We start from the raw sequence: 11,752 nt of genomic DNA, 5'->3' as shown, positions 1-11,752 counted from the left end.
CGGAATTCAGTGGCATCTTAAAGAATAACAGTATTTATTCCAGCACGAGCTTTCATGAGTCAAATCAGACATCTTGAACAGTTTGCACATAAAGGATAACAGAGGCCAGAGGTTCAAGACACTCCCTCATACTGTGGTGAAGATAAACAACAGTTCAATAAAGTAAGGTAAACTACGTCTGGGAGGAGAGAGAGACAGAGATTGGATTTATACCCTGCCCTTCACTTGGAGTCTCAGAGCGGCTTACAAGTTCCTTTCCCTTCCCCTCCCCACAACAGACACCCTGTGAGGTGGGTGGGGCTGATGTCAGACCATCCCGAGCGGGAACGATTTTTAAAAAATCACTACTCAAGATGCGCTTGAACGCATTTAAAAACGAGGCTGCGGAACCCTGATCCAGCGCCACAAAAACACTTCAATGTTTTGAATGACCTGTGAGTTTAAGGACGATCAGTTAATGGGGTGGGAGCTGGAGGAAGGATGGGTCTTTCGACATGCAAAATAGTCCCTTCAGTGAACATGATCTCAATGGCAAAGGGGATGGCCGGGACTCATTCAGTCCAGCCCTGCAAGCGTGGGTCAGAACAGAAAATGAAAGAAGAATTTGGTCCTGCTTGGGCTATCCTGTTGGTCAGAATTATGGCTACACGTCCCTCACATGGTGCTTTGAAGGTTTGATTCCGCCTGCGCGCAGATCTGCAAGAACGTGCAATCACGCCTATGTACATGTGCAAAAAGTTAAAAAACAAACAAACCACTGCACGTGCCTCCTTCAGTGGACGCCATCTAGACAATCCACAGCAGAAGCAGTGAGCAGTAAGGCGATTCCCCCGGGGGATGTCTGGTCGTGCAAGGATGGATTTAAAAGATCGGGATCAAATTAAAGCCGGCATAATGGTGGGATTGGCTGCCCGTCTGAATGCACCCTCAGTCATTTAGCATAAACCAGGTTATCATGTAATCTTTGCCCCCTGCCAGTGACAGCCTGCCCAGCCAACATGCCCCACCCGGTTATGAATCCAGCTGCCACTTTCTCCTAGATTCTTTACTTTCTCCAGTTTGAAGCAACACAGTTTTATCAACTCTCTTCTCTCCAGATTAGATGGCTAGTTCAATCCCTCCAGAAGGACCAGTAACTCAAATCCATCCTTTTCAAAGTGCAAGAACCTGTGTTCTCTTAAATACAAACAAACCCTCTTTCGTCGCCTTCATTCCTCCGTGCTCGTTCCTGGATCCTTCCCTCTTTCCCACATCTCTTGGAGCAGTTCCATCCTATTCTCTGGCGAGCAGCAAACTGTGAGGCCTGAGGCAGGGTCCACTTCCCTTACAGCCTCATAGAGCCAGCACCCAAAAAGAAGCCTTACCTGTTCATACCAACCTGTTTGGGACCCCTGCACTTGCAGCTCTCGACTTCTGTTTCCACACAAAACACTTTATCTTTGGCTTCTCTGCAGCCACCACCCTTCCAGTTGCAGCACTCTCACAGGTCTGCTTCCTGACTGGTTTCTTTCCTCTGCTTTTTTTAATAAGTTGGCACGTCGTGATACAGTGAAGAATCAGATCTTCGTTATGTCAGTGCTTTCATCACCATTAAGGTGTGTCCCCCTTTCTTTTGTACATGTACTGACACAGCAGGATGATGCAAGGTGGCATTCCCAGGGCAACAGAGAGTTCTGCTTTTTCTAGACCTACGGCTGGGAGAAGAAATGCATTTTTTCTTTGGAGGTTTGAAATGCGCAGAACCTTCACTCTAAGTTTTAAGTTTTTTCTTTCTCTCTGGGCAGAGAACAGGGAGGGAGAAGGAAGTCAGTCAATGGCTTTCCAGGCTCATCTCAGCTGCCTCTAAATAAATGCTGATAGGTCTAGCTAGAGACAATAGGAGGGTCCATTCCCCCACCACCACCAAGCGGGGAACAGAGATTTGGAGAAATTAAATACTAGAGAAACTTCAGGAAGGAAAATTCTAAAAACTTCAGGAAAAGATTCTCTGACCTGGTCTGACCTGGTCAGAGGGTGGGGGGAAAGAGAGGTGATAAACTCAGGGGAGCAAGAAGGAAGCGCTCTTTGGTACTGAGTCCATCAGAGCAGACAGAACTCTTAACTGAGGTCTGGAAGAGGCAACCATTGACCATGTGCTGGCCTGGAGAGCTGAAAAACCTTCATGGTAATGGAAATCTGTAGAGATCTGTAACTTCTTAAGGGCCTGTCCTATGTTTTAACATCTGATAGGGCATGTATAGAGAGAGGGACGGGGGAGTTGCGTTTTACCCATTTCTTTTGAATCCCTTGCCAAGTCTGGTGCTGTGCTAAAAGTATGCTTGTGAACATTCTCTTTTAAATAAATACTTGATAACTTTTGATCCTGGTAGTGTTTCTCTGTACCACATAGACCTCCACTGTCTTGGGCATGCTATTTTAAAAGAAGCACTGGGGGAAGGCAGTCAGTTGGCAAGTGGCTATTACTCCAGGGGCACACAAGGCAGTAAACAGTCCCTGTAGTGACCATGCATTGAGCAGCAGGAGACACAGAGGCAAGGCCTCAGAACCTGGAAAGTAAGCTGGGAATCCTGACCTTCACAGTGGGTAATTCTTGCAACGGTAAGGTGGTGGGAGTGTTGCTAGTTCAGTAGGACTCGTGGGTGGGGGATGGAGGGAAACTTACCGGGAGCCAGAACAATATGACATGCCTTTATCACCCAGGAGCCAGAAATAAACGTGACATGCCTATCACCTGGACGTGACATAGGCACATCGATGGTGTCGGAGGCGACGCTCTGTTTTTTGGGCAAACCTCTATGGTTTGAAGCTAATTCTACCATAGAGTTTTGCCCAAAAACCAGAGCATTGCCCCCCGACATCACTTCCACGTCACATAAGTATGTCATGTTAATTTTCTGCTTCTTGTCTGTTTGGGATGGGGTAATTCTCCCCTGCCGGCCAGCTGGCCATCACCGGGGATCACCCGCACACTGGGGGAACCTGGCAGTCCTAGGTGGCGGCAGCGGGTTACTAGAGAGCAGGGGTCATTTCGTAGGAAAAGAGGTGCAGGAGCTCATTAGCACAACTCATTAGCATAACTTATTTGCATATGCCACACCCCCTGACATCTTCCTTCCCTACGCCTCCAAGCAGGGTGAAGGAAAAGGGGGGGGGAGGATCTCCCGTGCTTCTGCCTGACAGTGGGGCCAGCGCACCAGCCCCTCTGACAGGCAGAAGCGCCTGGGTTCCATTCCTTTCCCCCTCTCCTTTCCCTTTGCCTCCAAGCGGGGCAAAGGAAAGGGGGGGGGATCTCAGGCACACGAAAGCTCATACCAGGAATCAACCTTGTTTGCCTTCAAGGTTCCTGACTGCACTCCAGCTTCCTTCTCATGGATACCTCTTCTTTGTTCGCATCACTCTTTAGGTGTACTGGATGGGGGGATCAGGCAACGCAGCTCACCTTTCTGCAATCCCGGAGCCATTTCTGGCTACTGAGGCCAATCCCTTCCACTTCTCCCAGGACCAGCCCAGCCCGGGGGCTCTGCCATGCTGCATCCCCTCTCCTCCCCAGTGGGGCTTGCCAACCAAGGCTGGGGCTCTGCCCTGGACTTGGCAGGAGGGAGAAAAAATGCCTGTATTTGGGAAAGGCCAGTGGGTTCCCACAGAAATCTGTTCCTTGGAGTTCAGAAAATAAAACTGGAGCTAAAACTCGTCTTTCAGGTTCACACATTACTAATGACACCTCCATGTATGGATGACATCAGGCGTGTCAAAGGCTTTCTTTGTCAAATTGCAGATATTGTAATGCTGAGATCCTTCCCAACAACATGCTCAAAAAAAAGATCAGTCTTATCCTGCTCATAGTGCCTGATTTCTCTCGAGCTGAGCATCCCATACTATGGAATTGCCAATTGTCTGCAATATAATATGAGCAGGATTATGGGTATATTACGAGTGCAGTCGGTGCCAGTCATCATCAGATAGGCAGCCATCCTGTAACTGCTATTGGCACATGCTCAGATTGCTCAGAGAAATGGGAATGGTCATTTTCTCAGCCTGCAAGTTCAGTATGCCACACCTTAAAAAGGATATTAGAGTTTTGGAAAAAGTCCAGAAAAGGGCAACTCGAATGATAAAAGGGTTGGAACACTTTCCCTATGAGGAAAGGTTAAAGCGCTTAGGGCTCTTTAGCTTGGAGAAACGACGACTGAGGGGTGACATGATTGAGGTTTATAAGATTATGCATGGGAAAGAGCAGGTAGAGAAAGAGGTACTTTTCTCCCTTTTTCACAATACAAGAACTCGTGGGCACTCCATGAAATTGCTGAGTGGTTGGGTTAGAACGGATAAAAAGAAGTACTTCTTCACCCACAGAGTGATTAACACATGGAATTCACTGCCACAGGAAGTGGTGGCAGCTACAAGCATGGACAGCTTCAAAAGGGAATTAGATAAGCATATGGAGCAGAGGTCCATCAGTGGCTATTAGCCACAAGGTATAGATAGGGACTCTGGGGCAAGTGATGCTCTGTCTTCTTGGTGCTTGGGGGGGGTCAACAGTGGGAGGGCTTCTAATGTCCTGGCCCCACTGGTGGACCTCCTGATGACACTGGTATTTCTAGCCACTGTGTGACACAGAGTGAGGGACTGGATGGGCCTTTGGCCTGATCCAACATTGGCGTCTCTTATGTTCTCTTATGTTCTTATGTTAAAAGCAGACTAGCAGAACACATTCATTTATTCCCTCCAAACTATGAACTCCTCTCCCCTGCTGGGGTGTGGGAGTTAAGTGGACTCAGGGCATGAAAGGAAGAGATGTTCTGCCAGGCTTTTGGTTGAGGACAGCAATGGGGGTACCATCTTACCTGGCACGCCCTTCCCCTCCCCCACCTTGCTCTTCGCGCTTATTGCAAGACAGTAATACATATTGTATGTTTATTTGATGGCACCTGATGTTAGTTTAACCATTTTAACTTGTATAGTTTTTAAATTGTACAGTTTCTGTTGCTAACCACCCTGAGCTCTGTGAATTCAGAGAAGGGCGGTATATAAATCTAAATTATAAATAAATGAACTGAGCCACTCTGTCTCTTTGCTCACACTGAGTAGAGGGGCTTAGCTACTGGGTGCTTTGGCTGAGGACCCATATTTTGATTGTGAACTCCTCTCTCCTGCTGGGGTGTGGGTGTTAGGTGAACTCAGGGCTCTGAGCCACCCCATCTCTCTGCTCACTCCAAGTGGTAGGGCTTAGTTACTGAGTGCCTTGGCTGAGAACCCACATTTTATACCCTACTGTTTGTGAACTCATCTCACTTTCTTGGGTTTCAATGTTAGGTGGTCTGAGGCTCTGAGCTACCCCATCTCTCTGCTCATGCCAAGCAGAGGGGCTTAGCTACTGGGTGTCTTGGCTGAGAACCCACATTTTATACCCTCCTAATTGTGAAGTCCTTTCTCCTGCTGGGGTTTGGGTGTTAGGTGGACTCTGGGCTCTGAGTCATCCCATCTATCTGGTCACTCCAAGTGGTAGGGCTTAGCTACTGGGTGCTTTGGGGTCAGAGGCTAAACAGAACAACTTGGTAATGCCCACTTGCAGCCTCTCTGCCAAGGCCCTGACCTGTGGGAGAACAGCCAGCTTCAATGTGGAGGCCAGCATCCAGTCCAGCATTTGAATCAGAAGGATGACTTACCCCAGGCTGACCATATGGGCACACAGCACATCAGTAGTGTCCTGGAAGGCCTTAAGGACATGCACCATTTGTGAGAAGGTTAGCCAGTTGTTGGAGCTGATGCTGAGGTCCTCTTCCTCATGCAGGATTCTCATGGAAGAGATGACATCCTGTGCCACACTCTTCTGCTCCACCAAATGTGCAATCGTGTTATAGGTAGAGTTCCTCATCCCCCCTCCCCTCACTTCTAACGCAGCAGACAGGCAAACTTGATGCTGCATGAGAGGCGAGCAGCCAGGAGCCAGCAGGTCTCAAGCAAGTACTGTATCTCAAGGGGGGCAGCATCTCAGTGGCCTTGACAGTGCTCCCCAGCCCCAGAGCATCCTTCACCACCAGATGAATCATGTGTACCAGGCAGACAATGCCCTTGAGGTGCACACGCTTCAACTCTGCCAGGATGTTGGAGCTGGAGTCCATGACCATGTATCCATGGATGATGTTGCCACCGTCCTCACAGTCCCTCAGGCTACTCTGTATCACGGCAGTGATGTTTTGCACTGTGTGGTCTTCATCCATCCTCTGCACATGGAGTACAACCACTTTGTAGCCCAGTGGCAGGAGTGTCCCCTCATAGGGCCTGGGTCATGCCCCAACAGTGTCAGTATTCTATGTATAGTTAAGTCATGCTGTAGATCATAGGCATCTAACTGACAGGAGCTAAGTGTCATGAGAGCTGGCTCTGACCGGTTCTAGCTGGCTACTGCTAGAGCTAATTAGCACTGTGTAACAGTGACTCAGCATTGGCTCTGATTGGCCAATGGTTGTATATATTCAGTGATGTACAGAACTGTTCATTCCTTCTTGGAATGCGAGCGCAGCGGAGCATTACGTCACTCAGTGTAAAGATTTGGATGTGGCTTTGTATAATAAAATGTAAAATACTTGTACATAAGCCTGAAAGACTCCAGTCTTTATTGGATCACCTTGCACCCGTGTTTGGTCTGCTGTGGGCTAACACCGCGCAACACTGACAAACAGTCCTGCTGCCTGCTCCAGAGGTCTGCCGTGAAGTGCATGGTTCTGCCTTACACTCTGGAGAGCTAAGCCTTGACCTCCACTGCAGCCGGCAAAAGGCTACGTCCTCCATGAGGGAGAAGGGTTGGCCATCCACAGCAATCATCTCATTGACAGGATGAGTGACTTCTTCCTGGGCCCTCCATGTAGCCCTTTTGACCTCCTGAAGGGTGGCCCACCTTGACGTCCCACCCACAGCATCCCGAGTGTGGGGAGCCCTTCTTGGAGGGGCCTCCTGCTCCCTCTCCTGGCTGAGAGGGAGTGGGCCTCTTCTTCCTCCTGCTGACTGCCACTCTTTCCTCTGGCAGCAACATAGTTGGGTGCACCCTTTGCAGGTGCCTACGGAGGAGGACGTGTGGGGTTTGTGCCCCTCCAGACATGGGTATGGCACAACTGCCACTCTGCCATACAGGGGTTACCAGGGAGGGTGCAGAAATGTTTCCAAATAGTGGGCTTCCCCCCCACTCTGAATCACTGCTGTCAGAGTCCTCCTCTCCAGAGAGTGTTAGCAACAGCTGGTGTCTCTGGGCAGTGCTAACAGCTCTTTCGCCTCTGTGGAGAGTCCCAGGAACAGGTCAGGGAAAGGAGGCTCAAAGACCCCTGGTGATGCCCTGCTAGGCCTGGACCTGTGGTACACAGGGGGTGGAGAACTTCTTCCTTCCATGGCAAGCACCATTTGCACCCACTTTCACCCTCACGGCACACAGAGGTGTTCAGGAATTTGAAGCAAGCAGAGGACTGGCTTTTAACACTTTGCAATGCACAAATCAAATTTTGTAGTACTGGGAGCAATCTTGAGAGTTTGCTTCCAAAGCCACTCCTCTGCTTCCCTTGCTTGTGTGTTGTGGCTAGGGTGCCTGCCAAATTATTAGGGGTTACTTTGGAGAGCCCCTGTCAGAATACCTTATTGGTATTTTGGGGTATATTTTGGCATCCCAAAGATATCTGGAATCTTTCAGGAAACTGGGGAAAAACCTCCCGAAAAAATCCTGGATATATTCGGGGTAGGTTTGAAAAACAGCAGAGAGGCCAGAGCACATTGCTCTGGTCAGGCTTTCTGTAGTCCTTTTAAAGTTTAAAGGGACTAAAATTTTAAAGGGACTAAAGAAGCCAACCCGAGGATCAGCTGAGCCAGCTGGAAGCAGAGCGCTCCTGGCCAGGTCAGCTTAGGCTGGCTTCTCCTGCAGCCCCATTTAAATGAGGCTGCAAGAGAAGCCAGCCCTCAGATCAGCTGAGCTCATGGGGAGACTGGTCATCTTTTTTTTTGGCTGTCTTCTGCAGTTTCTTTAAAAAAGCAACCTTGATTAAATGGACTGCAGTAGAAAGCCCAAAAAACCAGCTGACTGGGGGAATGATCTGCTCCGCTTGTCAGTTGTGTTTTTTTTTTTCCCCGGCTTTGCCGCCACTTTTTAAAACCCTTTTTCTTTCTTTCTCGGGTCTATTGGACACAGGGAAAAAAATCTGAATTGCTGAAAAAAACAAGATCCAAATACAATTTTGGTATTGGGATCCAGGATTTTAAGGAAATCTTGAAAAAAAAATTAGACTCCTGTAACTGCTGCTGTCTTTTCCAGAGACAGCACTGGGATACCTTTTTTGGGGGGGGGGTTTCTATAACTGCGACCCCAGAAATGTAATCCACCCCCAACTTGGAGAGACTGTAGAGGAGCAAGTGACAGGGTGAGGTTCCTTGTGCATTTGGTAAATGTAGCTTGCATTCTATACACTTTTGAACCTGCTCCTGTCATTTTTCCTGGGGGCAACTTCTTTGGGGGGTCATAACTCAAAACTCCTAAGTATAATCTGCACATAACTTGGAGACCATGTAGAGGAGCTTCAGAGAGAGGCCCCCTGCAAGTTTTATGCCTCTAGCTTGCACAGGGTTCATTCTATACACTCCTGAATCTCCTGACTCTGCGCCTGTCACTTCTCCAGAAAGCACTCTCCTGGGGGCACCTTCTTTGGGGGCTGTAACTAGGACCCATAAGTCCAATCCTCACCAAACTTGGAAGGCAGGTAGAAGAGAGTCAGCCAGATATCACCTTTGAGTTTGGTATCTCTAGCATGCCAGGGGGCATTCTACCACATCAGGAACCCCATGAACTGAACCGGTTTGTTTAGCCCTTAAAGTCCATGATGGTCCATGGATTGCAAACCGGGCACGTCAATGAACCACAAACCAAACTGTCTTTTCCCAGCTCATGCCCATCCCTGTTCCTTACAAATGTGTGGAGGAGTCAGTGAGGCAGCATGGACAAGAATAAGCACAAGAACCAAGACTGATGGAAACCGAAGGTATGTTAGAACAGAGGGGAGTCATTAGGAAGGAAATGAAATGAAATCATTTAATGAAAATCAAATATTCCAGTTTTACATGATTTGGTGTGAAGAGAAGCAAGGTGGGTGCTTAAGGCAATCCTGCTGTTGTTTTTCAACTGAAATATTGAAGTGCCTGGAGTTATATACAGAGCAAGATTAAATGTAAATATTGAAAGCGATACTCTGAAAAGAGACTATATAATTCCTCTATATATTCATCGTCGCTGCTCTTACTGCTCTTACTGTGGCCATCTAGTCCTCCACTGCTGTGGACGTTTGGTTTCAGGTTATCAATGTACGTCTGACTTCATCCAGTTTGCTCTCAAAGTCATCCAGGCGATTATTCAGTGACTTAACTGTTTTCCAAGAGAAAAGGCTTTTGATAAGTAAGAAGGAACCACTGCGGGCTCATATTTGTACATACCAAGGCAGACCACTTACATTTTGTGTTGACTAGGTCCTTGATCTCTTGCAGGATCACAAATACCCTCTCCTCAGTGGAATCAGTCTGTGTTGGGGGGACATCAGTCTCTTGCTCCTGACCAGAAACCTCTATAAAATGGGAGAGAAAAGACAGCGAATAAGAATGAATGCAGAGTGTGGTCACATGGCTGAACTGAACAGAATATCTTCAAACTATTTATAAGAATTAGAATCATAGAATCATAGACTTGGATCTCAAGGGTCATCTAGTCCAACCCCCTGCAGAATGTAGGAAATTCACAAATACATCCCCCACCCCCACCCCCAGAAACCACTGTTCCATGCCCAGAAAATGACAAAAACCCTCCAGGATCTCCAGCCAGACTGGGCTGAAAAATATTGCTTCCTGACCCCAAAGCGGCAATCAGCATTTCCCTGGGCATGTAAGAAAAGGCCACAAGAACTAAGCACTGATGCAACCCTATCTAGTCCATCTAGTTCAGCATTTTGTTTCACATAGTTACCCTGGGACAACAAACGGCATAGAGATGAAACCCTTCCCTTGATGTTGTTTCCTACAATCAGGTTACAAAGGTTTGCTGCCTCTGAATATGGAGGTTCCCTTAACTCATCATAGCTAATAGCCTTTGATGGACCTCTCCTCCATGAATCTGTCTAACCCCCTTTTAAAGCCATCTATTCTTGTTGCCATCACTACTAATTAATTCATGGACTTTGCTCCTGCAGGAAGTAGTTGTGGGCACCACCTTAGCAATAAAGGGAATTAGACCAATTCAGAGGAAGGTGTTCCAATGGCTACTAGCCATGATGGATAAATGGAACTTCCATGTTAAAGGCAATAAACCTCTGAATACCAATGCATGGGCGGCAGTAACAGCAGGGAGGCCTTGGCCTTCTGGGAGCAATTGGTGACCACTGGATGAAATAGGATGCTAGAACAGATGGACCCTGGTCTACCCCAACAGAGCTGCACTTTTGGTCCTATGGAGTGCAAATGGATCTGGAACTTCTAAGGCTGCAGTCACACTGACCTCTTACCGCGACTTGCTCCTGCTGTTGGTTTATCCGCGACTTTTAAAATCATATTAAAAATGGTTACACATCCCTCTTGAATCGCCCGGTGCACTGTTCAGACAGCCACGCCACCCAAGTGGCAGTGTGGGATTTAAAAAAAAAAAATCATTTGCACATGTGCAAGGGTTATGATGTGCATGACTGCACATGCGCATAATGAGTGTCGCCGGGGGGGGGGGAGAAAAACCAAATCGCAGTCATTGCGAGATGGCAGTCCAGATAGGGGAAAGTGCAGAATCGCAGTGGGAAAACCCCCCAAAGTACTCGTTTTTCCGGGTGTAGGAAAATGCCGGAGAGGACTAGGAGCATTGTGCAAGTGAGCCTGCTTCGGGGTGAGAGGTGGATCAGCCTGTCTAGACAGCGATTTTAAAAACGGTAGGAAACAGCAGTGAAACCCGATCAAAAGGACCGTGTGACCGCAGCCTAAGAGTGTCCATTCCCTCATAAGGAAAAAAGATGGTACCAGAAGCAGCACAGAGTTGCAAAATTGGGTTGGTACTAGGGTTGCTAGTCCCCAGTTGGGGCAGGGGATCCCCCGGTTTTGCAGGCTCCTGCTCACTGCCAGCCAGCTGACCAGTGGAAGCCCCCCCCCCCCCAATGTGGAGCAACATGCCTACATCACCCAGAAGTGACATAGGCACTTCAGTGCTTGGGGGGGTGACACTGGTTTTTGGGCAAAACTTCATGGTTTGAGAGCAATTTTACCATAGAGTTTTGCCCCAAACCCAGAACGTCGCCCCCAACGTGCCTACGTCACTTCCAAGTGACATAGGCACAGCACACAACATCACTTCTGGTGATGCCAGAATGTCAGGGGTGATGTTTCCGGCTCCCGGAGCATCCCCCGTCCCCCCCACTGGTGTCTTGAAGGGACCTGGCAATCCGAATTGGTACAAAATTGGGCTGGGTCTAAATGAACTAACACCCACTAGCCAAGTTTGTTAATTAATTTTTTTCATGTTCTGCAATGCTATGGCAAAAGGTAGCTTTTGTCAGTTACAGATTTGTACTCAGCTGACATACAGGCCTCCCCACCCAGTAACAACACAGCATCAATGTAAGGCAGCACATCTCTAGAGGAAGGGGTAGTGCACTCATGCTACTGTGTTGTTGTTTTTTAAGAGAAGCCCTTTGGGTTCTCTTCAACTAGGTTTATGATTATGCTGCAAATTCTGAACACTTCCCTGAAAGGGAAA

General features: G+C 48.1%; 1 protein-coding gene across 1 annotated transcript in view; it reads right to left on the bottom strand.

Annotated features, from left to right (window-relative positions):
• Positions 1-9,106: 9,106 nt before the first annotated feature.
• LOC107112003 (myelin protein zero-like protein 1) overlaps positions 9,107-11,752 on the bottom strand; it is a 12,776-nt gene continuing 10,130 nt past the window's right edge. The window contains exons 4-5 of the mRNA XM_015413059.1: positions 9,480-9,590; positions 9,107-9,394 (exon numbers count right to left, since the gene is read on the bottom strand). Coding sequence (XP_015268545.1) covers positions 9,321-9,394; positions 9,480-9,590 — 185 coding nt within the window. The 3' untranslated portion in view covers positions 9,107-9,320. The remainder of the gene's footprint in view (positions 9,395-9,479; positions 9,591-11,752) is intronic.

This window comes from Gekko japonicus, unplaced genomic scaffold (assembly GCF_001447785.1).
Source record: "Gekko japonicus isolate JY-2015 unplaced genomic scaffold, Gekko_japonicus_V1.1 scaffold2668, whole genome shotgun sequence".
Lineage (NCBI taxonomy): Eukaryota > Metazoa > Chordata > Lepidosauria > Squamata > Gekkonidae > Gekko > Gekko japonicus.
The sequence above is the reverse complement of the archived record's forward strand: the minus strand, read 5'-3'. Positions and strand labels throughout refer to the sequence as shown.